Source organism: Nycticebus coucang, chromosome 2 (genome assembly GCF_027406575.1).
Source record: "Nycticebus coucang isolate mNycCou1 chromosome 2, mNycCou1.pri, whole genome shotgun sequence".
Lineage (NCBI taxonomy): Eukaryota > Metazoa > Chordata > Mammalia > Primates > Lorisidae > Nycticebus > Nycticebus coucang.
This window is the reverse complement of record NC_069781.1, coordinates 117,750,208-117,775,319: the sequence shown is the minus strand read 5'-3', so window position 1 is coordinate 117,775,319 and position 25,112 is coordinate 117,750,208. Positions and strand designations below refer to the sequence as shown.

The following is a 25,112-nucleotide window of genomic DNA, read 5'->3' as shown; positions in this document are numbered from 1 at the left end:
CGTGTAAGGCTTTAAGTTTGTGCAGCCTCCTAAGACCTGAACAGGGGGTGGTTGTGGGTTTTGTGGCCCATAGGCCCACTGCCTGTTCCCTTGGGTGTATCTGGGGAGTACATCAATGGCATTTCTCAGGGCTCCTTCTTCAGGGGCTGTTTTAAATTCAGGGCCTGGGAATCTGTATGGTATACCCCTTAAGGGGAGGCTCTGCGCTTAGGGGACTCTGGCCATGTGGCCCTGAACGTGGCTCCAACATGAACAGTGAAGGCACAGGCAGGGATTCTTTTTGTGTCTTGGTAGAACAGATACAGTGTTGGCAGGTGGTGCTTGCTGAGCCCTGGAGCCCAAGGCCAGCGCAGGGAGGTTCCAGGATGGAGGTGCAGCCTCCTGTGCACCCCAAGGGAGTTGAGGTCAGCTTTTTTCCCTCCCAATTTCTGGGGAGGCTACAGGTAGGGAGCCCTGGGTTGGCCTTACTGTTCCCCCATGTGGCTAGGGTGGTTCATGAAGCTGGAGATGGGTGTGGATTGGCCTGCCTTTGGCACGGGTTCTTGGGAGACAGGCAGGGTAGACCCCGAGGGTCCTTACTGAGGAGGGGAATGTTGGAAAGCTGGGGATATGAGAGATGAAGAGCAGGGGTCATCCTTGCTGCCCAACTATAGGCTCATGCTGCAGAACCAGATGCATCTTCGTGATGTAGATGGTCAGACTAATAGCCTCATGTGTCTGCCTCCCGTGGCCTGGGTGTCCCTGAGGTGGTGGGCACAGGACATCTGAGACCAGGCAACTGTGTCCCAGGCTTAAGGTCTGTCCCAGTCTGAAGGCACAGCATCTACTACCATCTACTCTGTGAAGTGAAAGCAGAAGCACATCCTGCCCTCCAGGGCTCAAAGCTGTAGTGGATGGGCTCAAGATCCTCCTTGGTAACCCTTAGGGTCACAGGAAACCCTGGAGGGTAGAGGGTAGACTAGGGTTGAGCCAGTGGAGCCAACCAGCCCACTCTATGGTCTTCCGAGCAGCCTTTGCACCAGGAGGGAGCCCTAGACCCCGGGGAGCCATGCCATATCCAGCCTGGCCCTCAAGCCCTTGTGGCCTAGGTGCCTGCCGTGCTGTGATATGCTCCGGCCAGCCCTATGAAAAGCTCATCCAGCCCTGCTGGGAATTGGTACCACTGTACAGCCATAGATAGTGGAAGTACAAGACTGTCCCCAGCAACCCAGGTGCACCCAGTGGGGGGCGGGCAAGAACACAGCCAGGATCCAAAGCGCCTCTTACGGGTGCTTCTCCCTGGCACCTCTTGTAGAGGGCATGTCCTTCTGGGTCCTTTCTATCACTCACCTCTCTACTCTTCCTTCTGAGGTTGCACTGAGCATTTGAGCTGTGTTGGGGCTGTAGGATGCACATGCCGGGGGTAGTGGACAGATGCACCTTCCTGGAAGAGGCAGCCTTCTCCTGGAGCCTGGGCTTCAGAGTGAGGCTGGGACAGGCTGAGTGACCCTCCCTTCCTTGCTCACCTTTTTTTCTGTTGAAGATTAAAAAAAAAATCAGGGCACAGTGGCTCACACCCAGCACTTTGGGAGGCCAATTTTAGAGCATTGCTTAAAGCCAGAAGTTCAAGACTAGCCTGGGCAACTTAGCAAGACCCTGTCTCTACAAAAAATTAGCTGGGTGCAGTGGCATGTGCCTATAGTCTCAGCTACTCAGGAAGCTGAAGTGGGAGGATCACTTGAGCCCAGGAGTCTAAGGTTGTAGTGAACTATCATGATGCTACTGCATTCCAGCCTAGGTGACAGAGCAAGATCCTGTCTCTCTCTTTTTTTTTTTTTTTTGGTAGAGACAGTTTCACTTTATGGCCCTCGGTAGAGTGCCGTGGCATCACACAGCTCACAATCTCCAACAGCAATCTCCAACTCCTGGGCTTAAACGATTTCTCTTGCCACAGCCTCTGGAGTAGCTGGGACTACAGGTGCCCGCCACAACGCCCCTCTATTTTTTGTTGTTGTTGCAGTTTGGCCGGGGCCGGGTTTGAACCCACCATCCTCAGTATATGGGGCTGGCGCCTTGCCGACTGAACCACAGGCACTGCCCAAGATCCTGTCTCTTAAAAAAATTTTTTTTTATTGGCTCCGCACCTGTGGCTCAAGCGGCTAAGGCCCCAGCCACATACACCTGAGCTGGTGGGTTCAAATCCAGCCCAGCCCGCCAAACAACAATGACGGCTGCAACCAAGAAATAGCCAGGTGTTGTGGCTGGTGCCTGTAGTCCCAGCTACTTGGGAGGCTGAGGCAGGAGAATCGCTTGAGCCCAGGAGTTGGAGGTTGCTGTGAGCTGTGATGCCACAGCACTCTACCCAGGGTGACAGCTTGAGGCTCTGTCTCAAAAAAAAATTTTTTTTTATTGAGATGTAATACACATACTGTACAACTCACCCGTTTACAGCCCACAGTTCAGTAGCAATTCACACTGTTACTCAACCACCACCTCTATCTAATCCAAAACATTCCATCACCCCAAAGGGAAAACCTATCCCCATCAGTAGTTATTCTCCAGCCTTTGACAACCATGAATCCATGCCCTGTTTCAATGGATCTGCGTATTCTGGACATTTTGTGTAAATGGAGTCACACACTGTGTGTCCTTTTGTGTCTGACTTCTCTCGCTGAGCACAATTTCGAGGTCCCTTTGTATTGTGGCCTGTGGTAGAGCCTCATTCCTTTTCATAGCTGAGCGATAGTCCAATGTGTGGATATAGCGTATGTTCATCTGTCCATGGGCACTTGGGTTGTTTCCACCTTTGACTGTTGTAAATGGTGCTGCTGTGAACATCCATATACAGATTTGTGTATTATCATACTTTCCTTCTCTTGCGTGTGTGCCTGGGAGTAGAATTGCTGGATACAGGAAAAGTTTGTATTTAACCTTTGGAGGAATAGCTGGATGTTTTCTATGTCCACCTACTGCTGATCATTTTGTTTAAAGAAATGAAGTATCTTTGTCAAGGCAGCTGGCTGCAATGTGGGCAGTACCGTGTGGCCTGCTGGGTCTTGGACGCTGACCCTTGTCATAGGTGGCAGGTGCTTTTCTTTCTCCCATATCCTTTCCTATAGGCTATCCCTCCAGCTCTCTGCAGCTCTCCCAGGTGCCCTGGGAGCAGGGCCTATAGAGGAAGTCAGGCAGGAGGGATCTTGGGGAGATGTGTAGGTGGGGGTTCTACCGCCTTACTGAGCTGTGTGGGGGACCCATCTAGGGGTCCCAGCTCCTGTACACACACAGTAGGTACTCCACCTGCACTGTCATTGCAGTGGTCTCGTCATTATAAAGAAACTGTTCTTCGGGTGGCACCCATAGCTCAGTGGTTAGGGCACCAGCCACGTGCTCCAGGGCTGGTGGGTTCAAACCTGATCCAGGCCTGCTAAACAACAACAAAAAAATATCTGGACATTGTGGTGGGCACCTGTAGTCCCACCTACTAGGGAGGCTGAAACAAAAGAATCGCTTAAGCCAAGAGTTTGAGGTTGCTGTGAATTGTGGTGCTACGGCACTCTACTGAGGGCAACAAAGTGAGACCCTGTCTCAAAAAGAAAAGAAAAGAAATGGTGCTTTTTTTTTTTTTTTTGTAGAGACAGAGTCTCACTTTATCGCCCTTGGTAGAATACTGTGGCATCCCAGCTCACAGCAACCTCCAACTCCTGGACTTAGGCAATTCTGTTGCCTCAGCCCCCCCGAGTAGCTGGGACTACAGGCGCCCGCCACAATGCCCGGCTATTTTTTTGTTGCAGTTTGTCCGGGGCTGCGTTTGAACCCGCAGCCCTCAGTATATGGGGCTGGCACCCTACCCACTGAGCCACAGGAAACGGTTCTTCAATTAAAGACCATGAAGTGGGCTCAGTTCCCATAGCACAGTGGTTACGGCGTCAGCCACATATACCAAGGCTGGCGGGTTTGAACTCACCCCAGGCCAGCTAAACAACAATGAAAACTGTAACAAAAAATAGCTGGGCGTTGTGGCAGGCGCCTGTAGTCCTAGCTACTTGGGAGGCTGAGGCAAGAGAATCACTTAAATCCAAGAGTTTGAGGTTGCTGTGAGCTGGGATGCCATGGCACTCTACTGAGGGTGACATAGCGAGACTTTGTCTCAAAAAAAAAAAAAAAAAAAAAAAAAACCATTAAGAGTATCCAGATTGTGTTGTTCCTCTGCAAAGCCCTCCTGGGCCACAGGCAGAAGGAAGGTGCTGCTTGCCTGGCAGAACTGCCCACTCAGAGGGTACCGTGCTGTTTGACACCCTTCCTAGTTCTCCTCATGGCTACTAACACACTGGCCCCAGCCTAGGGACTGTGAACTGATCGCTTCTTTCCCAGTGGAGGGAGCAGGGGTTCTGGATGGATGGGGAGATGGGGAGTCCTGTGTCCTGGGGGCATCCCTGGTGTGGAGGCCAAGGCCTGGGGCCATTGTCACTGACATGGGGGTGGGTATCTGCTGACACCACTGTCCTCTCTTTTCCAGGGAAATTCAACTACTGAGGAGGCTACGGCACAAAAACGTTATCCAACTGGTGGATGTGTTATACAATGAGGAGAAGCAGAAAATATATCCTTCCTGTGTCTGCTGAGTGGCCCTGGCTTCAGGGCCTCTGTGGAGCACAGGGGCAGCGGCCATCCCCTTAGTTCCTCAGAAATGGGTGATTACTCTGGGCGTGGTGGCTCATGCCTATAATCTCAACACTTGGGAGGCCAAGGTAGGTGGATTGCCTGAGCTCACGAGTTCAAGACCAAACTGAGCAAGAGCAAGACCCCATCTCTAAAAAATAGCCGGGTACTGTATGCAGACATGTGTAATCCCAGCTATCTGAGAGGCTGAGGCAAGAGAATCACTTGAACCCCAGAGTTTGAAGTTGCTGTGAACTCAGATGCCACAGCACTCTACCAAGAGTGACCAAGTGAAACTGTCTCCAAAAAAGAAAAAAAGAAAAGAAATAGGTGATGGGTAGTGCCTGTGGCTCAGTGGGTAGGGTGCCGGCCCCATAGGTGAGTTCGAACCCAGCCCCCACTCACCATACTACCAAAAAAATAGCAGGTATTGTGGCGGGTGCCTGTAGTCCCAGCTACTTGGAAGGCTGAGGGAAGAGAATCGCCTAAACCCAGGAGTTGGAGGTTGGTGTGAGCTGTGACATCACGGCACTCTATCAAGGGCAATGAAGTTGAGACTCTGTCTTTTAAAAAAAAAAAAAAGAAAGAAAGAAAAGAAATGGGTGATTACAACAGTTGTGCAGCTGGAAAGCTGTGTCCCTGGCATTAGTGCTGGGGTTTTGGGACATGCATACGCCCATGGGCGATGTAGAATGCTACAAGCATAGGCATGATGGACCTGAGCGGCCTCATTGTGCAGCCCATGCTATCCCAAGCCCTCCTCCCTGGTATTCTTGGGCTTGTTTCACCAACTTAGCCACTGAAAGCCAGGCTCCCCGTGACAGGCCTGCAGGCAAGTGGGTAGTTTCCTTAGCACCTCACGTATATGGTGATGGAGTACTGCGTGTGCGGCATGCAGGAGATGCTGGACAGTGTGCCCGAGAAGCGCTTCCCTGTGTGCCAGGCCCATGGGTAAGTTCTGGGGTGGCCCATGTTCAGATGAAAGCTCAAGTGTTTTTGAAGGAGAGTTTTGGGGGCCCTAGTTTGTAGTGTCCATTGCTAAGCTGCTTCAGAGCCACTTGCTGTGGCCCCTACTGCTTGGGACAAAGATTCCTCCCCAGTAAACCCTGATAGCTCCTATGGCCTGATGGACCTCCCAGGGGCGGCCCTGGTCTGGTGGCAGCGGAGCCTGACCCTTCATTGCTGTAAGGCTAGGGGGCAGGAAGGGGCTCTGTGGTCTAGCAACAATTTGGGGTGCAGTTAGCCTGTGGATAGAAGGGGGAAGCAAGAGCAATAGGTGAGCCTGGGGTCTCTGAGCAACCCTGACCCTATGGGGCCTAGGTGGACCTTTCTTGTCTATTTGAGGCTCTTGAATTATAGAAGTTGTTACCTCAGGAGTCCTTAGGAGGGACAGCTTTGAGGTTTGGGGCAACCCAGGGCCAGACCAGCAGCTAAAAGGTGTGGGCCTGAGGTCACGTCCACATCCCCACAGGTACTTCTGCCAGCTCATTGATGGCCTGGAGTACCTGCATAGCCAGGGTATTGTGCACAAGGACATTAAGCCAGGCAACCTGCTGCTTACCACCAGTGGCACTCTCAAGATATCTGACCTGGGTGTGGCTGAGGTAGGTGCTACTGCCCACAGGGTAGGGGGTGGCGGTCCTGGGCACCCTGTGACTGCTGCATGATATTGTGCAGGCTCTGCACCCATTCGCTGTGGATGACACCTGCCGGACCAGCCAGGGCTCCCCGGCATTTCAGCCACCCGAGATTGCCAACGGTCTAGACACCTTCTCAGGCTTCAAGGTGGACATCTGGTCGGCAGGGGTCACACTGTAAGTGCCCTGAACCTCAGCCACAACCCAGGGTGTGTCAGCATCCACAGCATTCACGATCTGTTTCTCTAGGCCATGTAAGCCCCACTGGGCACAGGGTTTGGCCAGGAGTCCAGAACCTCCCCTTGCCCAGCTCTCCCTGGAGGCAGCCATAGGATGGGATATAAGTCACATATCCCAGATGATTTACCCTTTTTAAGGGCATGGTCACTCAGGTGTTAGGACATCTACAGAGTAGCGAAGACAGCCTCGAGCCTCTTTCCTGGGTGAATTCAGGCGACACTTCCCCCCGCCCCCCATTCTACCCTTGGGGTGAGTTCCTGCCTCTACTAGCATGAAGTAACTCCTCTGTGGGAGCCCACACACAGAGTTTTTCTATGATGGCCATGTCTGGGGCTCCGTCCCTGAGGCCCAAACCGAGGCTTCGTGGGTGCCACAACCCCTGATACACCTCTCCTCCTTCCCCTGGAAATGAAGCTACAACATCACCACGGGCCTGTATCCATTTGAAGGCGACAACATCTACAAATTGTTTGAGAACATCGGGAAGGGGAGCTATGCCATCCCAGGCGACTGTGGTCCCCCCCTCTCTGACCTGCTGAAAGGTGAGGGCCTAGACCCCAGTGGGGCATGGATGGTGGCCAGCCCTCCTAACCCAGGAAGGCCTAGTTTGTTGGTTCCTTTGCGTTCTGCTGCCTGCTTTGGGGTCCTTTGTATACCTTGTATACCCTCAGGGGACCTGGGCAGGGTCTGGCAGACCTCTGCCTGCTGTTTCTTTGGTGGGCAGCAGGTGGCACTAGTTACCTGCCCTCTGTACGCAGCTGCTGTTCATGCCTCATCTGTGCCTGCTTGGGCTATGCCTGGTGTCTGTGCCTGCCCTTGCCTGGAAGTAGCTGAGGCACATAGGATGCCTCTTGAGCTCCGTATGTGGCCACCTAGTATGTGGGACACATGCAGGCTTGGCAGGTTGACACATACCTGGGCACCCACTTGTCATCTTGGGCAGGGGAGGGGAGTGGGGCCTCGTGGGCAGGTAGGCAGATGGGGGTAGTTGGTGGTAGGGCTTTGGGGGCTGTGTGTCAGCGCTAAATAGGTCCTGCTGATCTCTCCCCAGGGATGCTTGAGTATGAGCCCACGAAGAGGTTCTCCATACGGCAGATCCGGCAGCACAGGTGAGCAGTCTGACGCCATGGGCACGTGACGGCAGGGGGCCTGCCTTGCTTGTCCCATTGACTCTGGGGCCCTGTGAGGCCAGCCAGGTAGACATCTGGGTTGAGTAGATGCCAGAACAGGGGTTTAATGGGGATGCCAGGTGGGCGCGGTGAGCCAAGATATGCCATCCCCAGTTCCTTTCTGGTCCCTGACCAGGTGCATGGCTATGGGGCAGAATGGGGTCTGTGGACAGTGCCCTTCTGAGCTGAGCCCAGAGTGTAGGGACACACCAAGGAGAGATGGCCACCCTCTTTTTTTTTTTTTTTTTTTTTTGTAGAGACAGAGTCTCACTTTATGGCCCTTGGTAGAGTGCCGTGGCCTCACACAGCTCACAGCAACCTCCAACTCCTGGGCTTAAGCGATTCTCTTGCCTCAGCCTCCTGAGTAGCTGGGACTACAGGCGCCCGCCACAACGCCCAGCTATTTTTTGGTTGCAGTTTGGCCGGGGCCAGGTTTGAACCCACCACCCTCGGTATATGGGGCCAGCGCCCTACTGACTGAGCCACAGGCGTCGCCTGATGGCCACCCTCTTATATGGGCCTCACTAATTCCCTTCCTCCTGGGCCTTCCTGGTAGCAGTGTGTGCCCAGGGTGCTGCCTCCCTACCACAGCTCAGAGCCCCAGGGCAGCATTGCTCCTGTATCTGGCCTACCTGATCCAAGGCAGCCATCACAGCAAAGGGGCCCAGGAAGCAAAGTGGCCATCCCCTGGCAGTTCTCTAGGCGGGGTTGTAGCCACCAAAGCCCCTCCTCTTTGCCCTCACTGACCCCTAGCTAGGCAGTGGGCCAGGCTGAGTAGGCCTAGGGATCATGCTGGCTATGTCAGGGCTATTGGGGAAAGCAGTATGGGGCCACCATACAGCGGGTCTCAGCCCCTTCTGACAGCTGATATGTCAGAGCAATATAGACCTGGGCAACTTGAAGGCTACCCTCCAGGAAGGGGCTGCCTTCATGGCTTGCTGCCATGACAGCCAGTGGTTTCTGCATGGGTGAGCTGAGTAGTAAGGCCTCTGGCTCACCATGTTGGTGGCCTGTCTATTCTGGGGAGAACTGTGGCAGACTGGGATAGGGATGGGAGAATCATTTATGGAGCATACAGGCCTCCAAAGCATAGGCACAGCTGTGTGGTACGGTTATCAGGTCCTGTGCACATGGCAGGGCCCATGGTCACTTAGGAGCTGGGCCCTGCCTACCAAGGTCAACACAGACAGCCCCCCCATGCCTGAGGGGCATCACCACTTCTGGGCTTTTGCAGCTGGTTTCGGAAGAAGCACCCACCAGCTGAGGCGCCAGTGCCCATCCCACCCAGCCCAGACACCAAGGACCGGTGGCGTAGCATGACGGTGGTGCCATACCTGGAAGACCTGCATGGTAGTGCTGAGGACGAGGATGAGGACCTCTTTGACATTGACGATGACATCATCTATACTCAGGATTTTACAGTGCCCGGTGAGTTGGCAAGGGCCGCTACAGCTGTGGGCTGCATGAAGCCCCTGCCTATCCCACCATACTCACTCAGCCCTGATGTCCTACCAGAGCAGAGCACTTGCCTGTGGGCAGCCATCAGATCTGTTCTTGATGACAGATCTCACTCCCCAAAGTCTCTGCTAAGTTTAGGCCACCCAAGTGAGGGGTCTTCAGGCATCCAGCCCCAGAGCACCCCAACCAGCACCTCTCACCACCTTTCCCTGCCCAGGTTCCAGTAAGAGAAAGTCAGAGTGTCTGGGGTGGGGAGGAAGATAGGGGCTTCTTACTGTTTTTTCCTGGGCTGTTAAGAATTGGGGTACAGGGGTGACCCTCCAGATGCCAACCTGAGGGAGGGTCCAGTGGCCCTCCCTACCTGCCTCCCTTGATGCTGCCTGTGGCCCTAACTGCCCCCGCCTTGCTTCCCCAGGTGGCGAGGAGGCGTCTGAGGCAGGGCTTAGAGAGGAGCCGGGCACCCAGAGGAGCCAGTGCTCAGACCTTTCTGGAGAGGAAGCCCAGGCGGCCGTCGCTGCCACAGTGCCTGAGGAGGAGCGCCAGGCCTTAGTGTAGTGGCGCCCACCCCGCTGCCCATCCCTTCCTCAGGCAGCTCAGCCCCTCCCCTCAGCTCCTGGTTTTGTTTGTTCTGTCCCAGGTCGGTTCTCGCAGGTTCTGTCATAAAACTTTGCCTGGCTGTGTGTGTGCAGGTGGATGCTTGCTCTGGCCTGGCCCCCTGCTCAAGGACCCCAGACAAGGCCAGTGGTTGAGAGTTGCTTCTGCTTTACTGCAGAGGCTAGTGTTCAGGTCAGGTGGGTAGGGGCGGGAGACTGGGGAGAGTCCCAGGACAGCAGAGGCCCTTGGGAGCCTTGCTCCCCCACCCTGTGTACAGCCAGCCCATCCTGTAGGACGCTGTCCAACAGTCCAGCAGCACCTGGCCCTCTGTTCCTGCGGGGGCTCTTGTGGGATGTGCGGCCCCAGCTATTCTGGGAGGTGAGATGTGCATGGTGGTACCCTTCCCTGGGCGTGTCCACCTTGAGACCCATGAGGTTGGGTCAGTGCCTGTTGTCTGATGTCCTGCTATAGCCCTGGCTGCTGTCTGGCCCCGGGTCTGAAGCTTTTTTCCTCTCAGAGCACTGGGGGCCCTGTAACAGGGTGGGCTGGCAAGACTTGGACAAGCAGCCTGAGGGAGGGCAAGACCAGCCTGTCAGGCCCTGAGAGCCTTTGCTGGACATAGGCCACACACTGACCCCACAGCAGCCCCTGCACCCTTGCAGCCCAGGACCCCTGAGCCGAAAGCACCCACTGAAGGGCTTGGGGCCTGTGAGAGCCCTGAGCTATCCTTCGGAAGAGGCAGAGGCTGGGTTGCCTTTTCTGTGACCCCACTCACCCCACGCTAGACTATGGCCAGGCCAGCAGGGAGGGTGTGAAGGAGGTCCTAGCCTAGCCTGAAACCTAAGATGCACTTAGGTGGACAGTCCTCTGTCCCACTGTCTTGCTGCCCTGCACAGGCCTTAGGAGTTGCCTGAGCCAAATCTTTTAAGCTGGGAAGGTCCCTTTGTGTCAGAAGCTGGACAGCTCCTCTGGAGGTGACCTTGGCTATGGTGGTGCTTGTGGTTTAGTCACTGGTATAGGGCAGGATCCCAGGCTACCTCAGACAGAGGTCTGGGGTGGGATGAGGGGGCAGCACCCTCATGTGTAGGCAAGTCCCAAGGGCTCTGCCAACTGGCGTGAGGGCCCCCTGGGGGCAGCCCCGTCAAATCAGGGCATGGGCCTCCCACAAATTGCTTCAGTGGAAACTGAGCAGCTGTGAGTGCAGGCCTGAGAGTGAAATTGGTGCCTTCTTTTTTTATTTATTTATTTATTTATTTATTTATTTATTTTTTGAAATTGGTGCCTTCTTACTGAAGTGTTTTTGTTACAGCCAGAGACTTCTTGTGCACATGAAATGTGTATTGTAGAAACCACTGAGTTAGGCACTGGCCCCTTTGTGGGAAATGGACTGAGTTGGGCTGGAGAGCTGTGAGCAGTTTTCCATTGATTTCTGCCAGGGAGTTGGTTCTGTGGGGCAGGTAAAGGAGGTTGATACAGAACCTCCTTGTATCAACCATTTGTCCCCCCCGACTGACCACTATCCCACAGGGGCAGAGGAAGTGGGCTATTTCCTGCCTGCTCCAAGCCCCTTGTGAGGACAGTGTCCACCTGGACAGGGTGCAAGTCTGCAGCTTATTGGGCAGCTGGCAGGCTGAGCTCCTCCTTATTCCCCTGTGGCCCTGTGCTGGCATCTTATACACCAGCCAGAGCCTGGCCCTTCTATGTCCTCACCATTGAGTGCGCTGAGGCTCCTCTGCCCCTAGACCCGTGTCTGTGTGCAGGACACACAGGGCATACAGGGCCCCTAGTCAGCTCTCCCTTTCCCTGTCTGGGAGGTCACTGAGCCACTGAGGTGGCAGTTTAGGCAGGATAGGACTGGGCCTGTGCAGGAGTCGGACAGACCTGGCCCAGGCATCTCTGAGAGGTGCTGGTCCATGGCTCAGGCCACACTTGCTGTTTTACTTCTAGGACAGGTCCCGGAAGAAGAGACCAGTCAGAATGGACAGAACCGGGGCCTGCCCAAGGCTGTGTGCATGAACGGCACAGAGTCAGCACAGCTGAACACCAAACCCAAGGTGGAGTGCCGGGCTGGGGCCCCCAACCCTGTCCGCAGGGCCTACTCTGCCAGCAGCAAGATCCGCCGGCTGTCAACTTGCAAACAGCAATGAGGGTGGCTGCCTGCAGGTGGGACATAACAAGAGCTGTGGGGATACCACCTGAATGCTATAAGCCAGCTGTGGGCACTGCCAGTACTCAGCTGAGCCACAGGCAGAGTGACCACTCAAGGTGGCCACTGATGGGAGCATTATCACCCTGTAATCCTTGGGTTGCTGAGCTGTCCTGGGGCCACAGCCAGTTTTCCTGTTCATAGTGCCTGGTCTGGGGCCAGCATGTTGGTCACTGAGGACTGCGGTAGGACTCTGCTCATGGCAGTCCATGTTAGGCAGTGTCTGGAATGAGATGGAGGGGGTCACTTTCCATAGGACCCATTGGCTCAGAGCCACGACAGGCTGCCTTACAGGAGTGGGTACAGCTTAGAGGACCCTACTCAGCTGTACCAGCACCTGTGCTGGGCCTAGCCATCACCTCTCCATGCCTTAGGCTGCTCTTGGGAAAGGGTTATATATTAGATCAGCCCAGAGGTTTTGAGGCATCTGCATGGGTGGGTAGTGGGGAAGGCTCAGGGAAGCAGGGCCTGGCTGCTGTGAGCTCCAGGCCGTCTGCAAGGGCCTGGCTGAGGCTGAGTCAACCTGGATGCTGCTCAGGCTCTACCCAAGCACCTTCTGCCTTGGCCTGACCCACCCTAGCGTGGGGAGTAGGTAGGCAGGCACCAGGGATGTTGGAGACCCTGTCACGTGCTGAGGATGTGGGCTGAGTGCCTCAGCCAGTAGGCCCTACCTGGCCACATCCCCTCCCCCAGGGTCACTAAGTCATATGGCTGCCCATAGCACCTATCTGCCTGCATCTGAACCAGCCAGGCTGGGTAGAAAGTCACTTGAGGGAGGTACCCTGGCCCTGCTGCAAGAAGGTGCACTTAGTTTCTCCAGAAGTGGCTCAAGGGGTGGCTTTCCCCAGTTCCTCCCTCCAGTAAGGGCCCAGCCAGCCTATGGGCAAGGCCTGCCTTTCAGGGATGCAGTGGTCCAAGTGCCCAGAGTGACCCATCCTCCCTCCTCCCTCACCTGCAGCCTGTCTCCAGGAGCCCCCACAGGTGCCAGGGCCTGGCCCACCTCAGTCTTCCTGCTGACTTCGGCCTGCTGCCCACCCAGGTCACCAAGCCTCTGTGTTGACAGGCCCTCAGGAGTCAGGAACATCCTGGAGGGCCAGGTGGGGACAGCAGGGACTGGGCCAGCCCTCCCCTCAGCCACCTGCACACAGCACTGGTCGACAGCAGGCTCAACGGTGGACTTTGCAATCCTGTGCACCCTTCCCAGGCAGGGAGGAGAGGCCTGGCCTTCGCAAAGCACTTTACGTTTAGACTACTGGCTCTCTGCTGCCCCTTCTGGTCTGTCTCACTGCTATACTAGGGCTCCACACCTAGTGATCATAGCCACAGAGAAGCCAATATGGAGACCTACTACCACCATGCATGCAGAACCGCCCAGACGGAGCCAAGTGGCTACCTTGTTTTTGTTGTTTGGTTCCTTTCTCTTTTTTTTTTTTTTTAAGAAAAAATAAAACAGATGGATTTGAGCTGTGGTTGTGAGGGGTGTTTGGGAATTGTTGGGCTGCAGGAGGGGCAGTCAGGTCGGGGACCCTGGTCTCCCATGCATGGGCTGGCCTGGGGCCTTCTATGGAGGATGTGCAGGTCTTGCTGGTGGTGGGTAGTGGACTCAGGCCGGAGCCATAAGGCAGCTACATCTCATGCCTCCATGCTAGGGCAGGTGGAGCAGGTGTGCACATCCCCTGAGGCCTTCAGTGGTCTCCAAACAGCCAGGGCCTAATGGTGGGACTCCAGGCCGCCCTTTTTCCCCCAAGGCCACTGGGATCTTGGATCCCCAGATGAAACCTGAAGTAAACAGGGGTATACAGTAAATATTTATAATCAATCAGAAAACAAAAACACAACAGGAAATTCCATTATTAGATGGTACACACTGGGCACAAAACGTCTAGGGTGGGACAGCGAGGCAGGCGAGGGTGAGCCCCTTTTTTGGCAATAAATAAAGCTTGGGAAACTTGACGCCTTGGCCGTGTGAGTTTTGTTCATGTTTCAAACACCAAGGAGTTCTGGTGCCTCCTTTAACTGAGGTGGAGGGGCGTCAAGCACATGCGGGACTGCAGGGGTGCGACTCGGACGGCGGCAGGAGATGCGTCCAGGCCTAGTCAGCGGCGGGCGCGGTTATTGCTCAGAAGGGGCGCGGGCTGCCGCAGGCACACGCCGTAGTGAGGTAAACGGCTTCGGGAACTGGCAGCCTCGAGCCAACCTCCCGACCCGGGCGGCCCAGCGCTTCTGCCTTGGGGACACGAGCAAGTGCCTCGGGATAGCCTGCGCTGTGTGTGAGAAGTGAGTGCCTCCGACTAAGGGACGCCATGAGGGCAGTAGGGCGCTGTCCTCAGGAGCCTCCGGGCGAGGACTTGTTTCTCTCTCCTTCCCAGCCAGGGCTCTGGAGCGCCAGCGCCTCAGGATGCCTTGGGAAACCGGCGAGGCGCTCACAGGGGGCTGTGCGCGTGCACTCTGGAGATGCACTAGAGCGTACGTAACCGAGTGCGCGCGCGCCAGGTCGCTGCGCTTCCACGTGTTTCCCGCCACCGAGTCCCCACGCGGCGCCAGAGAAGCTGCCAAGAGGTGAGCTCTGGGCGCGGGGCTTAGACCGGGCTGTGGTCGGGGGACGTAGGGGCAGCGGCGACCAGTGCGGCAGCCGCAGCAACGGGTTCGGCGAGGCGAAGTGGGAAGAGTCTCTCTTCGAGGCCGGCCGCCAACTTGTCCAGCAGCGCCCCAGAAGGCTCGACGCACAGGCCCGAGCCTGAGCAGCCCCCGCCGCCGGGCTCCTCCTCGATGACAGAGATAGCGGAGTCGTCGCCAGCAAGTACGCGGCCGTCGGGGGGACCATCTACGCTGTCGCCGCGGCGCAAGGGCGCACGTGCTAGGCGGGCCACACCTGGGGCCGCGGCCGGGGCCATGGCCGCACGTGCGCCAGGGTCGCTGTGTTGCCGGCCGCGCTGCCACTGCTTGCGCGCGTGCGGGTGTGCGCGTGCGCGGTGACGCGCGGCGGCGAGTGGCGCGTCGTCGAAATGAGGGTCGTGGCGCAGGAACTCGTGGAAGAGTGCATCGGTCTTCTCATCGATGCTGTAGTCTCGGCGCGGGCGACGAGGCCAAGCACGTGGACTGCGAGGCCTTACGGGCATGGCGAGCGGCTCAGCATCATCGCCCGCACCACGGCCCTCAATGCTGGCGTAGCCACTGTCCATCTGCAGCAGTCGGCGTGCCTCGCCATCTTTGGGCCGCTGCGCGGGTGGCGAGGGCGGCGGAAAGGCGGGCGGCGCGCCCCCCGACCCCGAGCTGTCGCCGCTGCGCACCGAGTCACGGTCGTTGCCGCTGCTGCTATGGTCAGAGGCGGCTGCGTGCAGCTCAAGCGAGGCACGCAGGCTCCACAGGTCGCGGTAGCTGGTCTGGGCTTGGTCGGGACCTGCGTCCCGCTCGGTGTCGGGTTCTTGTTGTCCTTGCTGCGGCTGCTGCTGCTGTGGCCCCACCCCGCCGCTGCGCTCTGGGGAGGATTCGGGGCTCACTCCTCCCGCTGCCTCAGCCGACTTTAGCCTGCAAGCCAGGCCATGGCCATCAGAGCCCCGCTGAGCCCGCGCTCCCTTCTCGGCCGGCCACCCCCGCCTCTGAGTTAGAGAGGGTGAGCGCAGGTGGAACCCTTGGGCTTCATCCAGAACCCATGAGATGACTGCTGCCCTTTTTGCACCAGGATGCTTTTTGGATTAACCCTAGGCGGTGGCACCTGCTTTTTAACTAGGGTGTCTCATAACATCTAATCCAGGTACCCACTGAAACTGTGGAGCCCCGACCCTCTCAGGGAAACAGCGCCCTGAGGGAGAGGTAACACTCCCAGGGCTGAGGGAAGACACCTTCTCCCCAGCCTCTTAATGGAAATAGGAGCAGTACAGGATAAGCAGACCAGGTTTGGTCCAGCTCAGCCCCTATTCCAGGGCAGGTTGGACTCTTCACCTACCCATCATGGATAAGGGATCCAAGGATGACACACAAAAGCAAGGACTGTCCACCAAGACCAGGAGCTGTCCAAGGAACCCTACTCTGTTCCTGGGGTCCCATCACTCATCCCACTCATGTGGGCCCAGGGGGTTGTGAGAACAGATACAGCTGGGAAAATTGGTCACAACAATTTCTGAGAAGGGACTGCCCAGGCCTCAGGAGCAGAGGTAGGTGGGAAAAGCCCTTAAAGTTTTGGACTCTACCAGGAAGTGGCGGTACCAGGCTGGGCATGTATCTCTGAGGGCACTGCCTGGGCAGGTGGTATCTTGTATTGGGGAACCTGGAGGCATCATCTGGGGCCCCCACCACCCTCCTACCCTTACCCAATCTCTCCCTGTTTCCCTCCTCTGGTCCCTCCTCTGGTCCATGCTGGAGAGATGGCCCCAGTGAGTCAGCCTCTGGGAGGGGCCTTGCTGCTGGAGGGAAGTGAATTCGTATCCACAGGGTGGGGAGAGTGCTCCCTAGGTCGCCTGGGGAGGGGACGGAGCGGAGCAGGGGCCCACAGGTCCACCCCTAGCACCTCTATCTACTGAAAAATACCTGCCGAGAGAGGGGGGCGGACTGGTGGGGCTGGCCAGAAAGGGGCGGGGGGGCGGGAAGGCCGCTGTGTCGCTTGCACGGGCAATGTACTGGATGAAGTCCGTGTGTGGGGTGTCCCCCTCCTGCTCCATGCTCTCACTGGCTGCCCGCTGCCGCTGGAAGTGGTGCCGCTTGGGGGAACCTGTACAGGGGAAGGCTTGTCAGCCTGTGTGTGTCCCACCATAGACACAGGGGAGTGGGCACCAAGAACAGATTGGCTGGGACCAAAGTATCCAGGAAAGCTAGGGTGAGCCTGAGAGAAGAGCGTCAGGTGATGGTAGTGGTCCAGGACATCCCTGGCCAAATATATAGCCCATTGAGAGGACCTTCACTGGACATCCAGTGGTAGGCACAGCCCAGCTAAAATTAGTATAGAAGCTGGAAGGCATTGGCAAGTCAGACAGGCTGGTGGGGACCAGTGAAATGAAGAAGAGAGGTATTCTCTCCTATCAGTTCCACCTTAGCCTAGGGAGTGCTGAGGGGTTGTTCCCCCTTGACTCAAGGCCCTCTGGCCAGGGGCCAAGACCCTCTCCTGACTAAGCCTCCTGGAGAAGCTTCAGCAGGCCTAGGGTAAGGAGAGCAGTTATCCACAAACAGGTTCTGGGTGCTCCTGCAACCATCTGACTATAGTCACCATCAGGAAACCTGGACCCATGCATCTGAAGTTTGCACACCCTCTCAGGTGAAACAGACCTTTCCCTCCCTTGGCCAGAAGCCACATAAGGAACTGGAAGAACTTAGTCCTTCCTGCACTGGCTGGAGTCTGCCCCCACCAGGCCCCAGTAAGGGGGTCTCACCATCACTCAGGGTACAGACTATCTCAGCCAGACCGCACCTTCCCCCACTACTTGACCCCTCTTGTAGCCTCACTGATGATGGTGTAGCCAGTGCCTCAGCAGCCTGACCTAGCCCCAGGCTCTCAGAGCTGCTCCTGCCCTGCAGAGCTCTATCAGGCAGGGATGGCTATTCCCATGCTTTCTAGGCAGGGGTTGCCTCCCACTACACATGCATATACTCCCACCTTGGGCCTAGGATAAGGAGCACTGGATAGGGCCACACACAACTGGGGGTCTGCAGAATTGAAGGGCTGCTGTCATCTACTCCAGTGGTTTCCACACTATAGCCTATAACCACTCGTTCTTGTAAATAAAGTTACTTACTGGCACATGGCCAGCTACACTCATTCATAACATACTATCTACAGATGCTTTGTCCCTCCAGCAGCAGCACTGAATATTTGACGCAGACAGAGCCTGTCTGACCACGAAACCAAACACTATCTGGGGCCTTATAGAAACCCTACACTGATCCATGGCTGACCTACCCCTATTGCTTTATTGTCAGAGAATGCTGAAGCCCAGGATGGAGAAATGACTGGACCAGGGTCACTCAGTAGTTGGAGTGAGACTACTACCCTGTTTCCCCGAAAATAAGACATCCTCGGAAAATAAGACCTACTTACAGGAAAGATAAGACATCCCCTGAAAATAAGACTTAGCACATCTTTGGGAGCACACCTTAAAATAACACACGGTCTTATTTTCGGGAAAACGGTATTAGCCAACCAAGGAGGGAAACCAGGTTGGGGCCCAGAGACTCTGCCTTATACTCAACATCCTGATGGGTCAGAGTGAGTTGTCCCTGTCTGAAGGGGCCAGGGCCCTGAACCTGGCCAGTTGGCCTGGCCTCCAAACTCCAAACACATTTGGAGTGGCCTCAAACACATTTCCTCCTTTACTACCCTGTTGTAGATGCCCTGAACACAGCAGCAAAGCATTGAGGACCCGTGGAACACCTTCTGGCATGGGGACCTCAGGCTGCCCCTGGGCCATCCTGACCTGCTGTAGTACCTTGGGCAAGATGCACACTGACAGCATAGGCCCCACCCCAGGGCAGCACCTGGCAGCTGGGCCTGTCCCCTCCCAGGGACCACTGCTCACCTCTAGTATCCAGACTGGCCGCCCGCTGGCTGGGCTCCAGCTTCCATCTCTTGACCTTGAAGTAGGGGCTAGCCCCATCCAGGCTGGCGTGGCGGCGCAGTCGGGTGAAGAACTGTAATACAGTACCTGCCCCAGAGCCTGGGCTCACCTCCCTGGACCCTGAAGCAGCCCCTGGGCCACCAGCCTTGGTGCTCCTGGTAGTTGCATCCAACTGGGAGGGAATAGGGACCACTTTTAGGCACATAGACCCTGGCTGAGACCCAAGGCCTCCCCCCCACCACCTGGACAGAGAGGGGCAAAGGTGGCAGGAGTGGGCAATCTGGTTAGGTGGGTGGGTTCCCCCAGACCCTGCCTTTGAGAGGCTCTCCTGGGTGTTCTGCTGGTGGGGTTTGGGGACAGAGGGATTTCCCAGGGTGAGTGGCCAGGCACTTTCCTCTCATGGCTTGGGGTGGGTGGGTGTCAGGGCTGACATCTGAAAAAAAGTGGGATCCTGGGGCACCCCATACATGTATAAGCATATGCCTGCTCTCTCTTCCTCTTCTGTGTGGGGACCAGGCAGGCAAGGATGGCTGGGGTGGATATGAGGCCAATTGAGCGCAGGCAAGGAGAGGAAGGATCCTGCCATTGACCCAACACCCTTGGGGACACACATGAGCCCCTCACCGAGGTGCCTTCCCCGGAGTCACTAGATGCTGAGGGGCTGATCTCTGCGAAGTCGGTGGTGCCCGCAGCTGAGTTGTAAGGGTCACCTGGCAGGGCGGAGCTGGGGCCCACAGAGCGGCCAGTGAGGGCCTTGCCCGGGGGCTGTGGGACAGAGCCAGTGGAGGAGGAAGCAGCAATAGGTCAAAGAGCACGGGTGGGTAAGGAGTATGCTGAGCTTGGCCTCCCACCCCAGCCACCCCAACCCATCATAAAAGGAGGGCCCCAATCCACAGTGGAGGTTTAGAAAGGCCTAAGACCACCTCCCGCCCTGAGGGCCCTGCTGGCTACTATCCTTCCTGCTCACCTGGAAGATGGCAAGGCTGGCCTTGTGGGTGTCAGCTGGGTGGGGGGTGGCAGTCGAGCTGGCCTCACCCGAGTCACACTCATGGATGGTGACAATCTTCAGGGGTGGCAAGTGCAAGTGGGTGAGGCGGGCATTCTTCAGGTGGTGGAAGTCCCCCTCTGTCAGGGTATACCTGCGAGGAGCTTGACTGGTCAGCATGCCCCTTGCCCCACCTCTGACTTGCTGGATGCCCCCAACCTACTACCCACTCTGCCCTGGGCTCCATCCACCATGGGAAATAAGTCAACCAAAGAGGCCAATGCCCTCCCATGGACCCCAGGACCCAGCCACACCCCTCACCGACGGCCCTTGTCCTGTGTCTTGCGGCTCTGTTCAAATAGGGCCGCCTCATTGAAGGAGACCCGGCGGCCAGTGGCGCTGGCAGACAAGAAGCGCTCCGTCTCTGTGTCCAGGCCCTCGGGGTCCTCCCCCCTGAAGTCAGGGTCTGCGTGGAGAGGCAGGAAAGGGTGGGCCCCGGGTGGGCCATGCCTGGCCCAGGCAGGCTGCTAGGCAGGTGGGACAGGGAGGGGGGTGCCCAACTGACCGCAGGGCGGACCGGGCGGCAGGGCGGGCACTCGCTCATCCGCTCACACACTCACTCGCTCAGCACGCGCCTGTGCGTTAAGGAAACAGAGATGAGTCGGAATCGAGCTGCGCCCAGTCTGGTGGGGGAGACAGACAGACACAGACAGTCAGGCAGTCCGAAGGGGCCAGCAGGTGGCCAAGGGGCAGATGGACCAGCGGGGTGGCGGGCTGGACCAGGTGCCTCACCTTGGGCTGGGTGGGTGCCATTGTCCAGGTAAGTGGTGGTGGTCTTCTCAGCTTCCTCCACAGCTCTGTGAGGGACAGTAGGAGAGGCAGATGGGACAGAGGAATCAGCCAGCCTCCAGGGGCCTGCTTGAACCTATCTTCAGAGATCCCTGCTTTGATGGACTGCATCCAGTGGCACCCATATGCACCCACCTCCCGTGTACCTGCCTGGCCCTGGGTTGGGGTTCACACCTGTTGAAGCGCTGGTGTACCTCCCAGCAGCGTTTGCAGAGGAGCAGGACCCCGGACAGCACCACCAGTGTGCCACCCACAAATAGTGACATCACTACCACGAGCAGCACGTAGTTGTCCAGGATGGGGTCAGGCTCGGCCTACGGGCCACAATTGGTGGGTAAGGTTCTTGCTGGCGTGGACTCTGACATCCCATCCACCCCTCTCATCCTGCCCCCTCACCCACCGTGGGATGGCCAGTGGCGTTGTCCCATGATGTCAGAGCTACTGTGGCAGTGGTGGCAGCAGCTGTGGCCATGGTGGCTGTGGGCTGCATTCTGAGGTGGGAAGAAGCGGCCTAGAGGGACAGGATCTGCTCAGCTGCAGCTCTACCAGCTCCTCCCTACAGGAGCCATTGCAAATGAGCCCACTCCCCCCAGAGGAGCAGGAGCCCATACTGCAACAACTGTAGAGGTGAGGGGAGCCCCAGAGCAATCCCCACCCCACTCAAATCAGCCCCTGGCCAGTAGGGCTGGGGGCCTTCTCTCTAGATCTGTTTCCCCACCTTAAAAATGGGGGAGGTTGTGCTTATGTATGCATGCCTGTCACAGCTGCAGCTGGTGGGGCCGGCCCAGCAGGTAGCACTAGGCTAGGAGCTCTGCCCAGGAAAGGGAAAGCACCCTTTGGAGGAATGGGGAAACTGAGACCATGCAGCTCCCTCAGACCAGACCCCAGGTGCCTCGCCCACTGCCCCTGCCATCAGACTCTTGAGGCTGCCCCAGCCCCAGAAGACTCCAGTTAGCCCCTGGCAGGGCCCCAGTCATAGATGGGGTGAGGAGAGAGCCCTCTGGGCTGTCCACCCCACAGGACGGAGTGGAGGGGCTGAGGGCAGTAACCCCGTCCAGGCTCTGGGAGGTACAGGTTCCTCTCCAGCAAACGCCAGTAGGAGTGAAAAGGACAAAGAAGGAGCATCTGTTCCCAGCCCTGAAGAATCTGGTTCCCATGGCGACCGAGCCAGCAAGGGGGGGTGGGGGGAGCGGGTTGCCAGGGAGCAGGGAGAGAAGGGGGCGCGGGAGGGAGGCCTCCTGCGGGGGCGGCGCAGAGCGGCCCTAGGTGGTAAGATGGCCGCTGCTGCCCTCCCTGCTGTGCCCAGCCCAGGGCGTCCGGAAGCCTCTCGGGCTCTGGTTGGCCTCTGCGTCTGCCTTATGTATGGGGGAACTGAGGCCAGGGAAGGGGGCTCAGCACTCGGGAAAGGGTGCCTAGAAATTGCACCTGTTCCACCCCTAACACCCAGCGCAGCCAAGTGGGAAGGACCCCAGCAGAGGTCCTGCAGCCCTGAGCTGGCATGGGCACTGGGCACGCGGGAGGCCCTTTCCCAGAGGAAGAGTGCATAGGCGCCAACCTCTCCAGTCCCTTAGGTCTGTCACCGCCACTGGAGAGCGGGTAATCCGAGGCCCAGAGAAGGGGAGGGTCTTAACCTAGGCCAATTGTCCTCAGGGCTTCAGGTCAGAGACTGGCTGAGGCTTCCTTATACTGGGGGAAGAGAGCACATATGTAGGTCGGGAAATGAGTTCAGGCTGGAGGGCGTGGGGCGGAGGCACCGGACCTTAACAGGAGACTGGGAAAGATGGCAGGAGGCTGAGGGGGGAAAGAGGTGACTCTTGGAAGAAGGCCGGTGCGGAAGCCGAGGGAGGAGGTTCCCAGGGGGCAGCCCCGCGGCCCCCAGTCGGCCCCAGAACGGGGATGGCCAGGGAGAGAAAAGAGAAAACCCAACGTTAGGCTTAACTCAACCCCGGGCTAAGCCGGGAAGCCAAGACGCCATCGCCCTCGCCCGATGTTACAGGGGAAACTGAGGCCTGAAAAAGGCGTGGGCGGGGTTTCCACCTAGAGAGGTTGGGCTGGGGGCCCAACATTTGGGCCCCTCTGGCTGTTCCGGCTCCTCCGCTCCCTCCCGCCTGCTGCGCAGCCCAGTGGGGAAGAGCGGGTGGTCCAGAGCTAGGGCGGGTCCCGGGGCTGGCCGCGATGCACGGCCCTGGCCCGCACCCTACCCGCCCCGGTGCAGCCCCGGGCCCACAGCGCCTACCTCAGCGCCAGGACCGGCGGCGGGCGGGCGAGCGATTGCGCGTCGTTCCTGGCTGGCTCCGGCACCGAGTGGCCGCGGAGCAGGCGGAGAATTTATGAATGGAGAGAGCGGCGCGCGGGGGAGGCCGGCGCTAGAGGAGTGGCCGACGCACGTGACCGCGTTGGCGGCGTGCCCGTTCGGTGCGCCCGGTGTCGCCGGGTCCCTGGCCAGCCGCCCCCGCCGCGGTAGTCGTCGGGTCTGGCTCGTTTGGCGCTGGCCACAGCCTCCCTTCCCTTCCGGCAGGGGTGGGGGGCGGAGCCTAAGCTCCCGGGCGCCCCCTCGGCACATGAAATCGGCCCCCTCCCTCTGCGGCCGAGTCCCCGCCCCCAGCCCCTCGGCACGACTCACCTAACCCAGGTCGAGAACCAGCTGGCAAGGAGGAGAAAGAGTTCCTTGGGAAGCAAGATTACTCCTTGCCTCTCTCCTCAGATTTTGAAATGCACCTTAAAGATTTCTCGGGGTGCACTGACTGCCCTTCTTGCTTTCCCCTTGAGGGTATGGAGGAAGATGCTGAGCCAGGGCTTCTGCCCCCAGTCCAGGGGTTGATGCTCAGGGCAGGGGACCTGGGCACACACCCCTCACCTGCACCCCCGATGCGTGTTCCCCCTGGTGTAGTGTCTCATCACGTCTCGATTGCTCCCTTCTCCCTCTTGCGGGACAGGAAATGAGCAAAGGACAGCAGATACTCAAAGCTGTACTGAGTGCCACCCGGGCCTAAACGAGCCCACAGATGCCAGCTTCTGGTGAGGTGACGTTGAGAGTATACCAGCAAGAGTCAACCCTGACTTCTCCCTCTTAGACGTCCCAGCCCCATTGGGCCAGTTTTCAACACCCTGCAACAGCACCTCTTTCTCATCCAGAAAGTGTGGCAGGCACAGGCAATCTCAGGGCCTGTGCTCTGGAAGGTGCCCAGCATGGATGGTCCATGAATGGACCTTCCTCGGTCCATTCAACCGAAAGACACCACATCACCACCTCCTTCAACTTTTCACCAAACATCAAAGTATCAGCATATATCTCTGCTTCCCTTTGGCTACAAATGTCACACTTCCCACCCTACATTTCTCATCCCCTACCTGACTTTCTCTCCTTGAATATTTTACTTCTTGTTCTATGCCTGGCACAGAACAAGGCCTGGGCAAGCGGTGGTGGCCCTAGGGAAGCTGGTTCTTGGCCAGTGGGAACCCCATGGACAGAGGCCTGAAATAGAACGGTGTGTTTGCTGAGCATCCCCGTGTAGGAAGGAGCAGGACACCATCTTGTGGGAACATGGTCAGGTCCGCTTTTCTAAAAGGAGACTCTCTGGCTGTATAGAAGATACCTGTGGTGACACACGGAGGAAGCCAGGGCTATCCAGGAAGGAGATAGTGGCCACAGTGGCCATGCAGCATTGACTGGCCAGGACAGTTGGAATTCCATCAGCTCTCACCCCAGAATGGGGATTGGAGAGTTGTCCAGTAGATAGGTTTGAGGTGCCCACTGGACCTTCCAGCTTCCTAGAGTGGCCACATGTGGGGTTAGAGGCTGGAGGTGCTGCACAGTACACTCCTAGGAAAGTAAGCAGGATTCCTTAACACGACCATCAACCCCCAGGGTCAGAATGCCTAGGCCTTATGACTCACACACCTCATCCCACCCCAGTGCCCTTCGCAGCTCAGGCCTAGGAAGGATCCAGGCCCCAGTCTCCGTCCTCAAGTGCACAGATCCTAGGGGCAGGACGCTGGCCGGTGTGGAGGCCTGGACCCAGGCAGAGAGCAAGGTGCAGCCTCCAGTGTGAGAGCCCTGGAGGTTCAGACTCGCCCCCACAGGAGACTCTGGGTTTCACTGGCCATTGGCCCAGTCCCCGGCCAGCTGTGACCGCGACTCTCCCCTGCTCCCTGCACACCAGCCCTTCGCACTGTCTCTCAAGGTCCTTCCCAGAGAACGCCCATCCCTGTCAGCAAAGACTCCTCTTTCTCCCCGGAACCCACAGTTTGTGGAGGGGGGACGACGCGGAGGCCGGCTGGGGTCGCGAACACACGTGAACGCGGGGGTGGGGTGGTGACGTCATGACCGCGAGCGAGGCTGCGCAAGCTGCGGCTGACGTCAGCCGAGCACTGCACAGCCCGCGCCCGCGGTCCTGCGTCAGAGGAGCGCGGGGGCGAGGGCTGGCCAAGGGCGGACCGGGGGGGGGGGGCGGCGAGCACATCTTCGGGCTCCGGGCTCCCTCTGCCGGCGTCGCCGAGCCCTCCCGTGCGGTCCTGCGCCTCTGCTAGGGCTGTTCCGCCTAGGACGCCGTTCTCAGCGCACCTGCCCCATTCCCCCTTACTGGTCTTTTTCTTTTTTTGCATTAGTCACCACCTAACACGCTACACGATCTGCTCATTATGTGAGATGTTGGCTAAAGCCCCCCCTCTCCAAATCCAGAGCAGGAATCTAGATGTCATCTATGTCTCGATGTCCCTGATGACTCTCTAGGGCCTACCATCCAATGAGCGCCCCCAGTCATGAAGGACACTGGAGCGCAAGCGTTTCAG

At 57.7% G+C, this 25,112-nt stretch overlaps 2 protein-coding genes across 7 annotated transcripts in view; one reads left to right on the top strand and one right to left on the bottom strand.

Annotated features, from left to right (window-relative positions):
• The window catches only part of STK11 (serine/threonine kinase 11), a 27,972-nt gene extending 13,519 nt beyond the window's left edge, over nucleotides 1-14,453 (top strand). Inside the window, exons 2-10 of one of the 3 annotated variants that reach the window (XR_008378108.1) lie at nucleotides 4,496-4,579; nucleotides 5,500-5,589; nucleotides 6,110-6,242; nucleotides 6,316-6,452; nucleotides 6,930-7,057; nucleotides 7,567-7,624; nucleotides 8,919-9,112; nucleotides 9,558-9,779; nucleotides 11,684-11,816. Coding sequence is in view for 2 of the 3 variants with exons in the window: in XM_053581427.1 (XP_053437402.1) it covers nucleotides 4,496-4,579; nucleotides 5,500-5,589; nucleotides 6,110-6,242; nucleotides 6,316-6,452; nucleotides 6,930-7,057; nucleotides 7,567-7,624; nucleotides 8,919-9,112; nucleotides 11,684-11,883 (1,024 nt within the window). In the remaining variant the exon portion in view is untranslated. Of the gene's footprint in view, nucleotides 1-4,495; nucleotides 4,580-5,499; nucleotides 5,590-6,109; nucleotides 6,243-6,315; nucleotides 6,453-6,929; nucleotides 7,058-7,566; nucleotides 7,625-8,918; nucleotides 9,113-9,557; nucleotides 9,781-11,683; nucleotides 11,900-12,900 lie in introns of those variants that run through there. The other 2 variants (XM_053581427.1, XM_053581431.1) reach the window with 2 other exon arrangements.
• CBARP (CACN subunit beta associated regulatory protein) lies at nucleotides 13,738-25,112 on the bottom strand. 4 transcript variants are annotated; one of them, XM_053581420.1, is made up of 11 exons: nucleotides 25,061-25,112; nucleotides 22,558-24,144; nucleotides 20,722-20,832; nucleotides 20,496-20,635; nucleotides 20,265-20,329; nucleotides 19,794-19,938; nucleotides 19,455-19,626; nucleotides 19,112-19,252; nucleotides 18,449-18,659; nucleotides 16,470-16,650; nucleotides 13,738-15,470 (listed from the first exon to the last, which is right to left on the bottom strand). In XM_053581420.1, the coding sequence occupies exons 2-11, from the start codon at nucleotides 22,882-22,884 to the stop codon at nucleotides 14,522-14,524; spliced, it is 2,442 nt and encodes an 813-aa protein (XP_053437395.1). In that variant the 5' UTR covers nucleotides 22,885-24,144; nucleotides 25,061-25,112; the 3' UTR covers nucleotides 13,738-14,521. The 4 variants fall into 4 exon arrangements, with proteins under 4 accessions (XP_053437395.1, XP_053437399.1, XP_053437397.1 ...); XM_053581424.1 differs by lacking the exon at nucleotides 25,061-25,112 and adding an exon at nucleotides 21,877-22,007 and having other exon boundaries at nucleotides 22,558-22,695; XM_053581422.1 differs by lacking the exon at nucleotides 25,061-25,112 and having other exon boundaries at nucleotides 19,112-19,211; nucleotides 19,455-19,550; nucleotides 22,558-23,006.